The following is a 19,114-nucleotide window of genomic DNA, read 5'->3' as shown; positions in this document are numbered from 1 at the left end:
TATCTAATAAACTGGCTGGTGAGTGTATATTTGTGCAAGCAAAACAGCCTCTACATATTACCATCTAATATATAAAACATTGTGGTCATCATGATCTCTAATATCTCTCTGTTCCAGGCTTCCAAATCCACAAAGTTATCTGGCTTGCTAGCAAACAGTCCCCTGATAACTTCATGCACAACTATGAAGTTAGACTTCAACTACGAGCATGGCTTTGGTTCTGCTTACTGCAGCAGTACATTGCTCCTGATGTCATTTCTGGTAGTCACAGCAGAGGAACCACGTGGGGTGAACTTGCGAAATTTGAGTTTGGCTGTAGGATTTGGCTGTAGGATTAATTTGTGTTTAAGGGTAATTTTTCCTTCCTAATTTTTTGGGAGTTCCTTTTTCCTTTTTTAAGGGAGTTTTTCCTAGCCACTGTCACCCTTGGCTTGCTCACGTTTGTAAAGCTGCTTTTTGACAACAGGTGTTGTATAAAGCGGTATATAAATACATTTGACTTTGGCTTAATTTTGGTTGAGGGCTAATTGATCATGGTATGGTTGTGGTTGGGTGTTATTTCCTTGATGGGGCAGTTGCTGTTAAGGGGTATTTGGGTGTTGTGGTTAATTTTGGTAGAGGAGTAGAAAGCTGTTAGGCTTATGGGGTAGGTTTTGAGGGTTGTTTTGCAGTGAGGGCAGTTTTAATTGAGTGCTAATTGGTCATGAGGTAGTTGTTTAGTTGGGGTATATTTGCTTGATGGGGTAATTGATATTAACTGGTATTTGCTATGGGGGTTAATTTGTTGTGGGATAGTAGCTTTTAGGCTGATAGAGTAGTTGTTGATGGGTATTTAGTAGTGGGGTAATTTTGATTGAGGGCCAATTGGCTGTGTATTAATTGAGGCTGAGGGGATGTTTATCTGCCCTAGTAGTTCTGGTTGAAGGGTAGAGAAGAGGGTCTGTACATATAAAATATGTAAATCGAATAATAATCAGAAGAAATAGAAGAACAGAATGTTTGCTTTTGGCAAGCCAAAATGATCAGGTGAACAAGACCAAAGTGTAGAAGTGAGTTTTGAAAAGGTCCTTCATCAAACTTGCACACCCGTGTTCAAAACGTCCTGTTTCTCTGAAAACATTCACTACAATTTTGAATCAATCTCTCTCTCTCTCTCTCTCTCTCACTTGCAAATTAATTAGATATTGCCCTGTTTGCCCAGTTTGTTGTTTAAAACAAGGGTGAAAAACATTAATATATATATTTAAAAAAACATGAACTATTTCTTATATATCCCTTTGGGGTTTTGCAGCTGTGGAAATACCCCAAAAAAAACAAGGAAATGACCCAGCTACTCCCACGTTTTTACAGCTGCCTGACAGTTATTTACATGGCAGGCAGAAAGCGTGGTCTGTAGAGTTCACATATTCTCCCTGTGTCTGCAATTCCTCCAGTGTCCTACGGTCCAGAAGTGTCCTGGTGGGGTGGTGGGGGTCTGAGCCTTGCTGCACCCCCCTGAAAGAACACGGAAAACCTCTTTTTCTCTTTTGCTTCATGGAAAATTACCAGGATTTTGGTATTGTGCACTACTTTGTCGACGTGTCCGTGAGGCACGTGGCTTGGCCGGCCACCTGCAGTAGGAGGACCTTCGTTTGTGGCCACGCCTGCACACATCTGCAGCTCGTTTGCCTGTGTGTATGTAAACCCAGGTCAGGGAATGCAGCGTCGTTGGTCATTGTCGATGTAACGTGTCAATGTATCGTTTAAATGTTAAATGGTATCGTCGTCGTTATTACATGTATTCCCGGTTATCGTGTCTGTTTATTGTTAACCGTTTCATGTTCCGTGTCTGTAATACGTGTGAGTGCCGTTTGTGTTTATATGTTTCCATTAAATGTTCGTCCCTGTCGAGGAAGTCTGTGCGTCCTGCTCCACGCACTTCGGCACTCGGGCCACAGTGCTATTCTTATCTCATGTGTTGTTTTTTTTTGTTGTTGTTGTTGTTTCTGGGCATTGAACATTCCCAGGATAGCGAATTCTACCTTCGTAATGTGGGTTTATGTTGGATTTGGTCTAAATGCATGTTGGTAAATCAGTACATGCCACGTATGTTTGCTCTCTCTGCTGAGCTGTACTAACTGATAGCACATTAACAGCTTTCATTAATTAGGATGCACCATCTTGACAACTGGCAAGGGTAATGTTTTTGTTTTTGTTTTTGTGGCATCTCAATTGTATTTTTACCATGGCAGAACAACTTTATCTCGACAATCTCATTAACTCATGACAATATTTATCTCATGATAATCACCAAAATGAATTGAGATCTTGAGAAAACAAGCTAAAGTAATTTTACAACTGGAAAACAGTAAATAAAATGTCCATTACCTTATAAGGTTTACATACAATTTTTCTATTTTATTTATTTATTTATTTTTATTTTCTTACAAGCAAAATTACTTGTCCTGTCCTGTTCCTCATATCACACACTCTCCATCTTGTCAAGTAGATCAGTCACCTGTAACGCTTTCTACATGCTTACACTTCGGTTTTCTCTCGGCTGTACTGTTATTCCTGAACCCATGTCAGCTGCTAGCAAGACTGGCTGATACAACGGGAAAAAAAACCTGGCTCAGCATTTATGTCTGGGCATTATTCTCATGTCATACGCTCCACTTGTCGCCATTGGTTACATCATTACCTATGCTTGCGATTTTGAGCACTTTCAACAACGTCCCTCCATTTGTGACGGGTAGCGCACATTATAGCAGCTGCATGAAACACTGTTGAAGAACAAATGCACGAATTTTGCAGGCTTTTATTTTGGCCTCAGTCTGAGAGAAATCTAAAAGTAAACATTACAGACACCATGCAGTAACTTGGTAAAACAAACCCACGACAAGCCCAGCTGTTAAAATCTGTGGGGAAAAGCCAAATCATTTGAATGATCTTAATCTCAAAATGCTCTGGGTTAAAATAGCTGATTATTAGGAAACGATAAACATGAGAGACCTACAAGAGTTGGGCTTAAATGTTTTGTCTGTGCTGTTTCACATGCCTCAGACCTTCAAACCTGACCCATTCTAAGCTTGAGTTTATTGAATATTTCTGTTCCTGAGCAAACTCCAAAACTTAATTAGCCCAAATCCAGCCCTAAAATGTAAATACAGGTTCTGTGATTGCATTCTACGTAGTTCAGTCTCTCCCACCCTGTAACATGCGTAAACGTTTAGTGCCTGTAATTTGAATACCAATTGTTAATGATTCATATGAGTTAACAATAATTACGGTAAATGGAAGCCATACTGCGTGTTTCAACCCGGAGATGGACTCCGTAAACCCTTACTGGAGTTTTTAGCAGGACGGAAAGGGAATGAGGAAAATCAAGAAACAAAGAATATCAAGAACAAGTTTTTTTTAAAAAATCTGGATTTATTTTGTAAAATAAAAACTTTGTGATTATAGACAGTAAGTAACAAAAATCATTTAAAAGTGACTAATGCATTCACTGCAGTTACATCGTACATGTTCCCAATGTAGCAACCACCAAAATTTATAATGACAAGCTGAGAACATTTCCTCTTTACAGTCTAGCAATGCAGACAGCGTGTTTCTAGTCTATACGCAATACAAAATTCCATCTGTCATCCATCTAAACAAGCAGATCATCAAGTGTGTTCCAAAAAAACCACCACAATGCACTTTTAGAGTGTTTAAAGTTTCTGTAAACTGCCAAGTTTTACTTCCAGAAATCAGCTATCCAGAAATGTTATCATGGTTCTTCACCGGCTATTCCCAGTATATTATATGCTTCCTTGTATTTCGCAAGCTGTTATGACTACACGAAAAATACCTCGTGAATACATTGCCACACATAACATGCCCTGCAATGTATTAAAAATGGCTGAACCCTTACTGGGTCATTGTGAAAGTCAGACTTGTATTCTTTTAGTTTTGTTTATGCTTGTTGGATCACATGAATGCCATTATCTGACATACTAACAACACAATAAATGCTGTAAATAAAGGTTACAGTTGCATTTAGCAATATCAATAATGCTGTCATCTTAAAAAAAAAAAAAATTGGAGTTCTCAGTCACATTCATTGTATGCACTCGATAGGGCTGACAGAGGCTCTATATTCACTATAAGTCCCGTTTTAGTTTGACTTCGGTTAAAATGTCGTCCAAAGCAGGCGAGATAAAACTGAGGCAATTATATGCCTAAAAAAAGTATACTCCAAAATATATAGAAATATGCCCATAAGACGTCTTCCAAAGTCATTTTATTATTTTGTGATTAGATATTTAGTTCACAGTGTAAATGATTTTTTCTTTGAAAATCTCTTAAATCTTCAGTAGCTTTAGTATCTGTCTTGCTCCGATTAATTCTTTTGTTGTTAGAACCTATGAAAAGAAGAAAAACAAGTGTCATCCCTTTGCTCACTGCCACATATGGCCGGCGCTGAGATCGATCTTGGGTGGGAGAACTACCCTGAGAGGACCCCAAGCCCCTCCCACAAACCTACCTGGAAGGGATTAGCAGTATAATTAAACAGACGCCGAGCGATATTTACAGTCACCAATCCGTGTGTAGGTTGATGCCTGTTTGTGATTTGTGCGACGTTTGTGATGTCCTAGCGCCAGGGCTGCTTCAATGGCAACGTATTTTATTTTACACTATATTTATTGTATTACAGCTCAGAGTAGATGAGAAAGAAGTAATAAATAAAAACAGGAAGTGAGAGATTTGAGTGAGATGGCAGATGATCTTATCACAAGAGAACTATCAGATAAATCCTGTCATAACTCGCGAAGGCAAACACTTGTTATGACAGCTGCCTGCACATTACCTGACAGCTTCACTGGACTAAACTATTTTGAGTTAAATATGTGCATAACAAATACCTTGTTCAGAGTCAGTGATGGCCACAGGAAAATGTTCTAGGGGGAAATAAAACAAAGGTTAATAAACAATCTATTATAGGATACGTTTAATTTGTGCTTAATTTCTATCTAATTTCTATCCCCATCGCTGGAAATTCAAGTGAATGAGAGTCAGGGTTGAAAAACAACTGTCAGCCATACTTGTGCTCTCCCACCCCCTGATATAGGGGTGTGGTACAATATAATGTGTTATACAGTTCACTGTTTTGATATGATCTAAATGATCTGCGATTAGTGCATATAACCCTCTGACCACAGCTGTGAACAGCTGTGCAGTAAACCATGGAGACAGCTGCTGTCTTCCATGGCTCCGGCTTTGGTGGCAGTAAACAAGCCAAGATGAGGCTTTGGAGAGTGTTGACTTTTTAAAACATTTTACTTTTCACTTCTGTGTTTTGTGGCTGGACTGCTGGGGTCTTTCTTCTCTATGTCTCACAACATCATGTTTTTAAGGAGCCAGGTATTGTGAGGAAGAAACGCTATCCTGCTTGACAGATGCCCTTCAGCTGAAAGTTACGGCTACTCACGACGAGCTCGTCTCCTGCACAAGAGGAGCATGAGCAGGAGCCCCACAATCAGAGAACCGATGACCACTGCGGCAGCAGCAACGTTCACTGTCTGGAAGTTAGATGGAGAATCATCTGGGATGCCGCCTTTAAGAGACCAAAATAAAGAAAAAAACAAACACAATTCTAACAAAGCTTTTCCAAATATATTGTTGTTATATTCGTTACCCAACACATAACATAAAGTTGCCATCCACCCATCAGGGCCCACGGCCTCACAGTCTCTGAAGCGATGGTGGTGTTGCGATGGTGTTGAGCGGTAAACCTAACATGGCGCTATCAAACACCTGGCTGCATTTTATCCTAGTCACATTACAGCCAGAGCTGTATAACCTGAATCACTGCATAAACATTGTCCTCTGTGGCCCTACTGGCTATAAGCAGCTGATGGCATGAAACCGACATAGATGCAATATCTTCTCTTACTTCACACACAATTTATTGTGAACTCTACCAGTGCAAATGCAAAGCTTTAAACCTAATAAACCTGTTCGTTCAGTATATTCAGCATATTTGATAAGGTCTACACTGACATTCAAGTTTAAATCTTCCTTGTACAATCAAACTATTTAATGACTGGTCTGAAATGAAAGACAAGCCTTTACTCCGGTCTTGCTGTTAAAAGAAAAAAGCAAACATGTTCTTCCTGTTTTTTTTATCAGTTTGTAATCTGACTGACCTGATGGTGTTGGGAATCTCACATACTGAGTTGCATAATCACACAATGAGTTTCAAAACTCCCTCTGTTCTGGTCAGTGACCACACCGTAACTGACCAGGGACCCATTTCCCAAAAGCAATCTCATGCTGATCTTTATGTTATGAATGCTTTTGGGAATGCTTTTGGGAATGCTTTTGCTCAGCTCATTCCACCACACAGACTAATCGCCAAACTGTTCACATAACAAGCACAGGAGAAACTCCAAAGCGAAGTGAATGAAGTAATTACCTTCCATCTTCATGTGAAACATGCTCTCTTCTTCCACCATGCCCTTGCTATTAAGAACCACGCACTTGAAAGGTATCCAGTTCACATCAATGTTGGTGAAAGACAGTTTGCTGGATAGGAGCAGGAGCTTGTCCTCGCCCTCTGTTCTCACCAATGTGGAACTAGATGTCCAGTTGGTGCCAGTGTGGTCAAACCAGTGAATGGTTCCAGCCGGGTAGCCGCCACTAGAGCTGCAGTACAGGTCAGCCTTCTGGCTGTTCTTAATTTCTTCTGGCACTGAACTAATGACTGGAATGTTAAATTTGGCTAGAGGCAAAATATACAAAACATACAGAGCCTTTTATAAGTATTTAGAATTTGTGTGTGTTTGTGTTTGTGTGTGTGTGTGTGTGTGTGTGTAAGAAATGTGCCTCAAAGTTTTAAACGATTCCATAGATTAAACTGGTGGAACTTCAATATGAGCATTTTACTCCATTAATCATATCAAACTGCCATTGCTGTGTCTAAGTAAAACAGAAAGTGATGGTATGTCAGCAGTACAGAACAATAGAGGACATTTTCCTCTGAGAGCCTGACACTTGCATGTTATCATCGATGTGGGAAAATGTGCTTTAAAAGAGGTCTATTCTTACCTGTGACAGTGAAGCCGAATGTTATATCTTGTACAACACCCCTGTCTGTTATAACCGTGTACTTATATTCACCTTCGTCAGAGACTGAAGTGTTGCTCAGAAGTAAGGATGGTTTATTTTGAACTGCAACTTTAAATCGAGGGTTTATAATTACACGTTTGTTTGGGGGAAATACAAAACATGCTTCATCTCCCTTCTTTAACAGCAAGGTGTGAATAGTAATATTAAAATCCCCAGAAGTCTTGAACGAGCAAGTGATGTGTGTGGTTTGACCAATGACTCCCACTGCAGACTGGCATTCCATGTCAATAATCTCTGTAGAAGGAGAAGAAGTAACACCTCAAATGCACCACAACCAGACTATAAAAAAACAAAACCAATTAAACTGTCATGAAATGAATGTTGCTTAGAATTACACCAAGGAAATATGTCCTGTCACAAATCCTCAATTTTTCAACAATCAGAACAGCTGATGACACCGCATAACAACTTACTGTCAGATGAGTTTCCGAAACATATGGATGACAACATCAGAAGACACAGGAACATCACAGAACCCATATTATTCTAGAATAAGTTAACAAATGAAAGTTAATTAGTTGAGTTTTAAAACATTTGTAAAACTCCTCCTTTCCACTTAACATATCTATATATATCCTCAAACCACGTGCCTTCTCCACCCACTCTGTCTCACACGCAGCGAAAAAAGAACACAACTTTTTTCCTCACCTACATCCCACACCTACACCCACAGATGAAAATCATGCGAATCAGATGCAAATCTAGGCTGCGATAAAGTTTAACACCCTATGACTCCTGAAGCAGCGTGTGACCCCTGAAGATAATGTATCCAACACCGTTGAAGGTTAGAATGTCGACGGCTAGAGAAAGTTAGCGGCTGTCCTATCTATCTAACTTGTGCCAAACCTGAAAGTGGATATCAGCACAGTGACTTGGCTCTAGTGTCTTGTTCAAGAGCTCAGTTTTATTCTTTCTATTCTGTAAATGGGGAATTACTCATATGAACCACTGTGAATGCCCCATGGACCAAAATAACAGAGAACAAACAAGAGAGCGAAATCACAGTTCAATGATTGTACTGCAGCGAGTTTCAGAATTGCCTTATTTTCTCTCCATCAGAGATATAATTTGGTAATATTCCAGTGAAAAGGACTGAAAAGATACTATGCCTGTATTTCTATTGTGTGTCACTATGTTGCTTTTTGTGACAGTAAACAAGAGCAGGTCTATTAGTTAGAAAAGTTCACAACTGATTTTATTGCCTGAATTAGTTAAATGACTGAAACGAATAATGACTGAACCGAACATTTGGCACTGCCATTAACTGTACTGTTCCCATTTTCACATGATTCACATTTGCTGAACCTTTTGTGAAAAATGCTCATATAATCACATGCTGCACCATGTACTCATTTTGAAATCACTGGCATTCAATTTCATCAACTCAAATCATCACAGCCCAAACCCAATTACATATAGTTCCACAGGTGGAAACACGGTCAATGGTCAAAACGATCAGAACCTCAGAATAGACAGAAAAAAATGGTCCTGGGTCAGTTCACATATTTTGCAACAGTGGATCCAAGAAGTAAGAGGACACAGGAAAGGAAGAGGAAGTGTAATTGAAAGAGGACGGGCAAGAAAACAGTTTCTAATTAGTTTCAGATAACTCTAGCTGACTGTGGCCGTGTCTGTGGGATGTCACTGAGGGAAGATGAGTCTGAACTGCTTCATAGTGGCCTACGTAACATACTGCTGCCTATTGTAACTCGGGAGTGCTGTACTCTGCACTATACAGCACACACATGTCCTGAGGGTGCTTACTCCATAGTATCGTATGCTGTCTGAAATGCATATAACATACAGTTAATGCGGAATTTCGGTATGTCCCTATTATAATATGGATGGTTATCCCATCAGGTCCAAGAGACGACCACCTAAAGGAGGCAGAAGATGGCTATTTTCTGAAGACCAAGAGATGGAAATCAATATGGTCATAGCTGACATGACCAAATGACATGCTGCCTATTCTTCTGCTGGCTTTCCTGAATGGTCTGTGAGATCATGTGTACTGGGGCCAGAGGGACCCTGCACAACGAGAGCAGCCATGCAGGGTTGGCATATGAACAATGTCAGTTTCCATCAAACTGCTGTGTGTTGTGACTCAACCCACAACCCACAACTCATAACACAACCCAAGAATCAGCCATATATTTCTCCCTTGTATATAATTTCAAAGTGTAAAAATGTTTTGTAAATAAATAAATAAATAAATAAATAAATTAAAAAAAAAAAAAAAAAAAAAAAATATATATATATATATATATATATATATATATATATATATATATATATATATATATATATATATATATATATATATAAATAAACATGTTTCTGCAATGAGTAATAGAAGGCGCAACTAGTTTTCCATTACTGCGGCAGGGTTTGCCTTGTTAACGACAGCAGTAAAGTCCAATTTAACGTAAACGGCTATGAAAGATGAGATCGAATTAATTAGCTACAGAAGGATTCAAAACAGAAATTACCGAAGAAATGTTACGTCTCACTACTTACACAAAGGTGTTGAGCTGGGAGACAGACGAGCAAGCAGATTCGTAGACAAGCGCGTTACACGACTGGGCAATACTTTCGGTTTACCTATGACTAGTGCAGGCTCTGTCTGCTGTCTCACCCGTAGTGTTCTCCCGCAGAAAATGCTTTACTAATCCGATAGGAGTACCCACCTCCAGTCAAGAAGGAACAGAATCACACATAACTCATTACTTATTACGAGGGTACTGTGTTAGAGCAGGAGTTCGACACACCTCTCTAGGAGAGGGTTGTACAGATCATTATATATGTGTACTTATTATATTTGCCTGTGTATCTTAGCACTCACACAAGAGCTAACGTTATGTACAACAAAACCAAACCTTTACACATTTATTAGGACACATTATTACAAACATTAAAAATCTATTGAAAACACCTTTTGGGATAAAAAATCAACTTCACATACACGAGCAGAAATCTACCACTATTATACCGAGAACGTTGTTCTTCAACGTTAATACAACATTAATTAATATGCGATATTCTGCAGCTTCATCAAAAGGAACGTTATCACCAAGGCAGCGTGTCAACATTTTCCACTGTGTGCTAAATGGGCATTTTACGCCGGTTGCTGCTAGGAGGCATGGGACCATTTTAGAGGAAGCAGTCTTTTGCCTGGAGCACAGTCTGTGCATGAAGCCACATACTTGGCCACGTCCTTGTGCATGGCAGGCCACCAATATCTTGCGCTTAAAAATTGTGTCGTGCGCATTGATCCCAGATGTCCCATTCCAACTGAGGTGTGAGGTCTCCACGATATTTAAATGGAACATATAGCCAGTTCAGTGGACAGTGAGGATGAGGGTTAGCGGTTTCTCACGCTGCGGTCTACGTCCCAGGTAACCGTGGCCAAGAAGCATGAGGAAGAGAGAACCGGCTCCTGACTGGATGACTACATGTGACACGAATAACAAATCTGCAGAAGAAGAGAGACCACTGAGCCTGCCTAGAGTAGTAAATCGCCTGTAGACGTTAGCGAATCCTAAGAAGCGTTGTAACTCCCGGCGTGTCTGGGGTTGTAACTCCCGGCGTGTCATTGGCCAGCCTGCCAATGTTTCTACCTTGCCCGGCTGCATGCGTATGCTACCCTCTCGTATGATGTACCCCAAAAAACTCACCTCTCTGCAGTGAAATTCACATTTCTCCAGTTTGCAATATAACTGGTTACTTAAAAGGGTACGGAGAACAGCGCAGACGTTACACACGTTGGTCTAAGGAGGAGGAATAGATCAGGATGTCATCAATATAAGCAACCACTGATCTACCCAGAAACTCCCTTAAGACCTCCTTTTATGTACGCTTGAAATATTGAGGGGGCTGTAGCCAAACCATACGGCAGGACCAAATACTCGTAATGACTGGAGGGTGACCGGTTTTCCATGAGTCTCCTTCCCTGATCCTTATGAGATTGTAGGCACTGAGTAGGTCTAATCGAGTGAAATACCAGGCTCCCCTCAGCTTCTCAAGTGTAGTAGGCACAAGGAGAAAAGGACTGGGATATTCGATCAGCAGTTCATTAAGTCCTCTGTAGTCCTCACACGGCCTCAATCCTCCATCATCCAAGCCGGCGATGTGGAGGGGCGTATATAACCCGGCGCTGAAGCCTCCATGATATACTGCTCCATGACACAGGTACCCCTCCTTGCTTCAGGTTTATAGCACAGTCCCACTCCCGATGGGGGGCCGGGGGCAGGGGGGTGAGGTGTGTAGCCCTTGCTGGACTAAACACTTCAGCCAGGTCTTCGTACTCCCGAGGGATGGTGAAGTCCTTGTTAGTGTCAGGGCCTTCAATCGAGGTGGACTGGAGAAGCACAGCCCTATGAGGGATGCATTCCTTACTGCAGGAAAGCGCCCACTCGAGGGTGTGGTTCTCGGACCACAGCAGGTGATGGTTGTGTTTACATAGACAAGGAAGATTTAATTTAATGGGGTGAGAGAGAGAAGGGAGCAAATAAAAGGAAAATTTGCTCTACGTGATCCCCATTTGTTTCAAGGTGAACACGGGGAGTGACATGGGTGATAAAACCAGAGCCCACAGGACCCCCGTCAAGTGCTTTTACACTCAAGGCAGGGAGATCGCTTTTATCCCCGGCCTCTTTTCAAAGCTCTGGTGGTGATATTACTGAGGCATTGCCCGAGGCTGTGCACCATAGAGTGTATCTCTCTAATCTCCTGCCTCTGCTGCTCACGTGCAGCCATCTGAGCAGTGAGCAAGTTTGCCCAGTCAGGGCTGCTCGCTGCGCTCCCTGACGGTTGGGCATTCTGTGACGGCGGCGGCACAGACGGAGCAGGAGACGTGGCTGCAAGAAGGTGATCTTTATTATCCCTGACAGAATGAAACAGAATGAAAACAAAAGCTGAATGGACTTGGCATAGCTCTCCAGTCTCATTACTTCAAGGCGTAGTCCGCTGTGGGATGAAATAGCGAGGGAGAGAAACAAGGAACAGGTGAGCGGGATTAGTAAGTAGGTGGTTGGGAGCGGAGGGGCCTTCCCTCTGGAAGCCACATGAACTAATCTGCATCATGCATAAAATCGTGTCGTAAATAACATTAGTTTCCCTTGTAGGTAGCAAATATCCTACCAGCAATATTTGGATCTCTAGACATTTCTAATGTTTGTGTTAATAGTGTGATTGCTAATATTACTAATATTTTTCTGAACAAAACTCGATGCACACTGTACCTTTTATCTGAGCGTATTAGACCTGCAACTAATGATAGTCATTATTAGTCTGTTTTAATGCCACTTTGTGTTGTTATATTGGGTTGGTTGCTGAAACTGAGTATCTCATAAACAGCCTCACCTTGAATATTTTTCCTATTTTGAGTGACATTGGTTGGTGTAACGTCGAGCGGTAAGGAGGTGGACACGTGTGGAGAGGAGCAAGATTTAATAGGAGCAAATCCAAAACCAGAGTCATTTAGGGAGTCCAGGGTCATAGAGCCAACTTGGAGAGCGCGGGGAAACATGATTAAACAAAACAAACACACGAAGGCACACGGGAAAGCAGGCTATAACTAAGGCAAGGGGTACAAAGAAACAACTAAAACGAAACACATTCACAAATTCAATAATCCAGTCACGACCAAGGGTTTAAATACATGAACTAGAAACGAGGGACAGGTGTAAGCAATCAAACAATGTGAGGACAAAACGAAACTATGGAACAGAACTAAACACAAGACTGGGAAAACACGGAAGATGGAAGGGACTGATCGTGACAGTAACCCCCCCCCCCCCCAAGTGCGCAACACTGGGGTGTGCAAAAACAAGAAACACCAAAACCAAAACAAGACAAGGACAAGACACCAACAGGAATAGAATGGGAAAGGTGCAGAGCAGAGACAGGACCCAGACGAGACACAGGAGCAGACACAGAAACCAAAGCAACGGGAGTGACAGGCAAAGAAGTAACAGCAGCAGCGGACACGGAAGCGGGAGCAGAAACAGATCCCACAACAGAAACCAAATGAGGACGAAAAAGGTGCCAGGAGGGAGGCTGAGGAGAAACAACAAAAGACATCAAACGACGAGGTACAACCGGAGGCACAAAAAGAGGAAGAAAACAAAAACGCAATAGACCTGGCCAGGGACAAAGGAATAGGAACCAAAACAGACAGGGAAACCGGAATGGGCACAGAAACGGGCACAGGAACAGACAACACAACAGGAGCAAAAACAAAACCAGGCAACGGAGAAGGCAGCAGCGGAGACACAAAAGACACAGACCGAGGCAACACAGGCGGGAACCCACAGGAGGAGGCAGTAGAAGACACTGGCCGGGGCGGGACGTGCGGGAACCCAGGGGCGGAGGCAGCAGGAGGGCTTCGAGGAACTATGGCATCCACTATGCTGGGAACGGGAACAGGACCGGGATCAGGACGGGCGGCGTCTCTCACGTTGGGAACAGGACCATACTGGGTGGCTTGTGGGACAGCCACAGATACTGGTGGGGTGACCCTTGTGGTGGAATTTTGAACAAACAGCAAGTCAGACGTGATTAAAAGAGTAATTTAATAAATAAAATAGAACATACAAAACACAGCTGTGTGAGAGCTAATGCTCTAAAGCGAAAGCTCTAAAGGGGTAGACTGACTCTGCTCCTTATATCTAAACTTCACATCCTGGAAGGGATGGTCTGTCATCCTGTTTACCCATTTCCTGATCCTTATCGCGATAAACACTCTTGCACACAAAGGGTACGGAGAACAGCGCAGACGTTACACACGTTGGTCTAAGGAGGAGGAATAGATCAGGATGTCATCAATATAAGCAACCACTGATCTACCCAGAAACTCCCTTAAGACCTCCTTTTATGTACGCTTGAAATATTGAGGGGGCTGTAGCCAAACCATACGGCAGGACCAAATACTCGTAATGACTGGAGGGTGACCGGTTTTCCATGAGTCTCCTTCCCTGATCCTTATGAGATTGTAGGCACTGAGTAGGTCTAATCGAGTGAAATACCAGGCTCCCCTCAGCTTCTCAAGTGTAGTAGGCACAAGGAGAAAAGGACTGGGATATTCGATCAGCAGTTCATTAAGTCCTCTGTAGTCCTCACACGGCCTCAATCCTCCATCATCCAAGCCGGCGATGTGGAGGGGCGTATATAACCCGGCGCTGAAGCCTCCATGATATACTGCTCCATGACACAGGTACCCCTCCTTGCTTCAGGTTTATAGCACAGTCCCACTCCCGATGGGGGGCCGGGGGCAGGGGGGTGAGGTGTGTAGCCCTTGCTGGACTAAACACTTCAGCCAGGTCTTCGTACTCCCGAGGGATGGTGAAGTCCTTGTTAGTGTCAGGGCCTTCAATCGAGGTGGACTGGAGAAGCACAGCCCTATGAGGGATGCATTCCTTACTGCAGGAAAGCGCCCACTCGAGGGTGTGGTTCTCGGACCACAGCAGGTGATGGTTGTGTTTACATAGACAAGGAAGATTTAATTTAATGGGGTGAGAGAGAGAAGGGAGCAAATAAAAGGAAAATTTGCTCTACGTGATCCCCATTTGTTTCAAGGTGAACACGGGGAGTGACATGGGTGATAAAACCAGAGCCCACAGGACCCCCGTCAAGTGCTTTTACACTCAAGGCAGGGAGATCGCTTTTATCCCCGGCCTCTTTTCAAAGCTCTGGTGGTGATATTACTGAGGCATTGCCCGAGGCTGTGCACCATAGAGTGTATCTCTCTAATCTCCTGCCTCTGCTGCTCACGTGCAGCCATCTGAGCAGTGAGCAAGTTTGCCCAGTCAGGGCTGCTCGCTGCGCTCCCTGACGGTTGGGCATTCTGTGACGGCGGCGGCACAGACGGAGCAGGAGACGTGGCTGCAAGAAGGTGATCTTTATTATCCCTGACAGAATGAAACAGAATGAAAACAAAAGCTGAATGGACTTGGCATAGCTCTCCAGTCTCATTACTTCAAGGCGTAGTCCGCTGTGGGATGAAATAGCGAGGGAGAGAAACAAGGAACAGGTGAGCGGGATTAGTAAGTAGGTGGTTGGGAGCGGAGGGGCCTTCCCTCTGGAAGCCACATGAACTAATCTGCATCATGCATAAAATCGTGTCGTAAATAACATTAGTTTCCCTTGTAGGTAGCAAATATCCTACCAGCAATATTTGGATCTCTAGACATTTCTAATGTTTGTGTTAATAGTGTGATTGCTAATATTACTAATATTTTTCTGAACAAAACTCGATGCACACTGTACCTTTTATCTGAGCGTATTAGACCTGCAACTAATGATAGTCATTATTAGTCTGTTTTAATGCCACTTTGTGTTGTTATATTGGGTTGGTTGCTGAAACTGAGTATCTCATAAACAGCCTCACCTTGAATATTTTTCCTATTTTGAGTGACATTGGTTGGTGTAACGTCGAGCGGTAAGGAGGTGGACACGTGTGGAGAGGAGCAAGATTTAATAGGAGCAAATCCAAAACCAGAGTCATTTAGGGAGTCCAGGGTCATAGAGCCAACTTGGAGAGCGCGGGGAAACATGATTAAACAAAACAAACACACGAAGGCACACGGGAAAGCAGGCTATAACTAAGGCAAGGGGTACAAAGAAACAACTAAAACGAAACACATTCACAAATTCAATAATCCAGTCACGACCAAGGGTTTAAATACATGAACTAGAAACGAGGGACAGGTGTAAGCAATCAAACAATGTGAGGACAAAACGAAACTATGGAACAGAACTAAACACAAGACTGGGAAAACACGGAAGATGGAAGGGACTGATCGTGACAGTAACCCCCCCCCCCCCCAAGTGCGCAACACTGGGGTGTGCAAAAACAAGAAACACCAAAACCAAAACAAGACAAGGACAAGACACCAACAGGAATAGAATGGGAAAGGTGCAGAGCAGAGACAGGACCCAGACGAGACACAGGAGCAGACACAGAAACCAAAGCAACGGGAGTGACAGGCAAAGAAGTAACAGCAGCAGCGGACACGGAAGCGGGAGCAGAAACAGATCCCACAACAGAAACCAAATGAGGACGAAAAAGGTGCCAGGAGGGAGGCTGAGGAGAAACAACAAAAGACATCAAACGACGAGGTACAACCGGAGGCACAAAAAGAGGAAGAAAACAAAAACGCAATAGACCTGGCCAGGGACAAAGGAATAGGAACCAAAACAGACAGGGAAACCGGAATGGGCACAGAAACGGGCACAGGAACAGACAACACAACAGGAGCAAAAACAAAACCAGGCAACGGAGAAGGCAGCAGCGGAGACACAAAAGACACAGACCGAGGCAACACAGGCGGGAACCCACAGGAGGAGGCAGTAGAAGACACTGGCCGGGGCGGGACGTGCGGGAACCCAGGGGCGGAGGCAGCAGGAGGGCTTCGAGGAACTATGGCATCCACTATGCTGGGAACGGGAACAGGACCGGGATCAGGACGGGCGGCGTCTCTCACGTTGGGAACAGGACCATACTGGGTGGCTTGTGGGACAGCCACAGATACTGGTGGGGTGACCCTTGTGGTGGAATTTTGAACAAACAGCAAGTCAGACGTGATTAAAAGAGTAATTTAATAAATAAAATAGAACATACAAAACACAGCTGTGTGAGAGCTAATGCTCTAAAGCGAAAGCTCTAAAGGGGTAGACTGACTCTGCTCCTTATATCTAAACTTCACATCCTGGAAGGGATGGTCTGTCATCCTGTTTACCCATTTCCTGATCCTTATCGCGATAAACACTCTTGCACATACCAGGATGCTCTGTTCCACCAGGACGGACACAGTTTGCTAGTTCCTCTTTATCAGTATTAGTCGCACGACACATGCAAGATCACGAAGCAGCCGATTCAGCAGTTGTTTTGTACACACAATATACAGAGACAGAGTGTGCAGACTAAACTATTCATACAGGATTATATAATAAAAGGATTAACATGATTATATATGAATCACATGATAATACATGATCGAATAATATTTTCCATCACACCCTGGAGGAACACACAGACACAGAACCCTCTTGGCGGTTCCCAGAGTGCACACGGGCTATGGGGAGCTCACATTTGCGCTTGAGCACCAACCGAGTGCCTAGAAACGGGTTATCTGCACATTCACTCTGCCTACTCACGTCTTGCGCTGCACAGTTGCCTTCAGAACAGTTTTGAGTTCTGCTTTTGCACATAAGATTTTGGGTTTTTTTACATTTTGTTTCCCAACTTTTCGGATTCCCCCTGTTGGACCCATCTGTTGGTCTGGCTTATTCTTTTCACCTCCTTCCTGCTTATTGATTTTGCCTTGGTATTATAGACTTTGTACCTTAAAGTCAGATTAATTTTACACCTGCGATTGGTTCTTCTCTCTCACACACCTCACGGAAGCCTTTGCTGGTAATGGAGCCAGTAGGTTCCTGTAGCCATCCTGAGCCTATCATGACCCTGGGACAGTTATTCAAGCAACACACATAGCTGCTGATTACACCATGGACCTTTGCTTGCTTTAGATAAAAGCATTTTGGCAGTCAGTAGCAGATGCCATTATGCCCAGTGGACAGACTGTCCCACAGTCATTTAAGGCTAGATGGGCAGTGGTAGCTCAGTGTTTAAGGTGCTCGACTAGAAAGCAGAAAGCTCCTGAGAAAGGCCCTTAACCCTCAACTTGCTAAAAAAAAATTGTAAGTTGCTTTGGATAAAAGTGTAAGATGAATGTAGATTTGTCATTACAGAGTGGCCAATTCATGTCACTTCCTGTCCCTGGTCCCACATAGTGAAAAACTGTCACTGCTTTTCCCCCTCATAAGGTAACACTCCCATCTTCACTGTTGCAGACCTGCTTTTCTAGAAAAGTTAGGTTTAAAGCCTCTGCTACCTCCTATCTTTGCAACTGCTGAGCACCTGTTCCATATATGCCGTTTCCAAGGACATTTGTAGTGGAATTTATTCCCTAATCCCCAGTTTAGGAAGGACATACACCATGCTTGAGTGAGCAAAGGCTTTTCTATTCAACAAGATCGGGGATCCAAGCTGCAATAAGTCACAGCAAGCAGCACTTCTTCACCACACGGACAGTACATGCTTCTTTTTAGAAACACATACTGATGTCACCACTCTCTAGTTCCCCATTTTGTCAGACACACTCATTTCTTCAATTCATTTTGCACAATACCTATAAAGCTTAACTTTTTTTTCTATTTGTTTTTGCCTTTTCTTTCCTTTTTCTGTGAAATTCCCTTTCGTCTGTTTAAATATTATGGAATTTTGTCCTTTTCTTCCTTTTCCTGTTCCTCTTTTTTAACATTTTCCTAGAAACTCCCTTTCGTTTGTTCACAGCCTGGGAGAGATTAATGTTTAAATAATATGGAATTTTTCAGGGCAGTGTCCTGCATCCAGTACTGATTCTGTTTGTGTATTCTTCATGTCCCTTTTGAACGGAAAATCTTTTACTAGAGTGAAGTTGCCAGAGGAAGGTGGAGGCACATTGTTCTTGTTCGTCCAGGATCCAGAGAAACAAACTGGCTACCTTCACATTGACAAGAGACCTGAAAAAATATTGGAAAGCCCTTGAGAGTGGTGGCTGTGTTGGTAGCGTGATGAGAATGGACATGGACGAGAGAGAAGTGTAGGCCTGCACTTCTGCACTTCTGCCCAGTGCCGGGGTTAAACACACAGACAAGATTTGCTTCCTAAATATGGCAACGATCTGTATTTTGAAATATAAATCTTACACATGCATAAATACTGACTGAAGTGGATTTAAAGACCTGCTGGCATGTGCAACAACTGATTCTCACACTAAATGTGGTATTCTTCTTATATATCACAGTTATCAACACTATCAGTGTTTAACCTCTTCAGTATTGCTTCTAATGTGACTTTTACAAAGGCAAAGTGAATGGCTTAATGGAGTCACCTGTAAATGTCACATCAGACTGAACGCTG

The 19,114-nt window shown here is 42.9% G+C and overlaps 2 protein-coding genes across 3 annotated transcripts in view; both read right to left on the bottom strand.

The window, feature by feature from the left end:
- Positions 1 to 3,379: 3,379 nt before the first annotated feature.
- Positions 3,380 to 19,114, bottom strand: part of zgc:174863 (uncharacterized) — a 35,735-nt gene continuing 20,000 nt past the window's right edge. The window contains exons 1-7 of one of the 2 annotated variants that reach the window (XM_027021970.3): positions 9,670 to 9,869; positions 7,566 to 7,638; positions 7,072 to 7,386; positions 6,440 to 6,745; positions 5,453 to 5,578; positions 4,887 to 4,922; positions 3,380 to 4,385 (exon numbers count right to left, since the gene is read on the bottom strand). In XM_027021970.3, the coding sequence (XP_026877771.2) occupies positions 4,279 to 4,385; positions 4,887 to 4,922; positions 5,453 to 5,578; positions 6,440 to 6,745; positions 7,072 to 7,386; positions 7,566 to 7,632 (957 nt within the window). In that variant the 5' untranslated portion in view covers positions 7,633 to 7,638; positions 9,670 to 9,869 and the 3' untranslated portion in view covers positions 3,380 to 4,278. Of the gene's footprint in view, positions 4,386 to 4,886; positions 4,923 to 5,452; positions 5,579 to 6,439; positions 6,746 to 7,071; positions 7,387 to 7,565; positions 7,639 to 9,669; positions 9,870 to 19,114 lie in introns of those variants that run through there. The other variant, XM_081710668.1, reaches the window with a different exon arrangement.
- On the bottom strand, positions 15,035 to 18,705 carry LOC145656959 (uncharacterized). The gene is made up of 2 exons (XM_081710669.1): positions 17,308 to 18,705; positions 15,035 to 16,695 (listed from the first exon to the last, which is right to left on the bottom strand). The coding sequence occupies exons 1-2, from the start codon at positions 17,421 to 17,423 to the stop codon at positions 15,795 to 15,797; spliced, it is 1,017 nt and encodes a 338-aa protein (XP_081566795.1). The 5' UTR covers positions 17,424 to 18,705; the 3' UTR covers positions 15,035 to 15,794.

The sequence above is a fragment of the Electrophorus electricus genome, chromosome 3 (assembly GCF_041902795.1).
Source record: "Electrophorus electricus isolate QZ-2024a chromosome 3, ASM4190279v1, whole genome shotgun sequence".
NCBI classification, from domain to species: domain Eukaryota; kingdom Metazoa; phylum Chordata; class Actinopteri; order Gymnotiformes; family Gymnotidae; genus Electrophorus; species Electrophorus electricus.
Note: the sequence above shows the minus strand (reverse complement) of the source record. Positions and strands in the feature narration are given on the sequence as shown.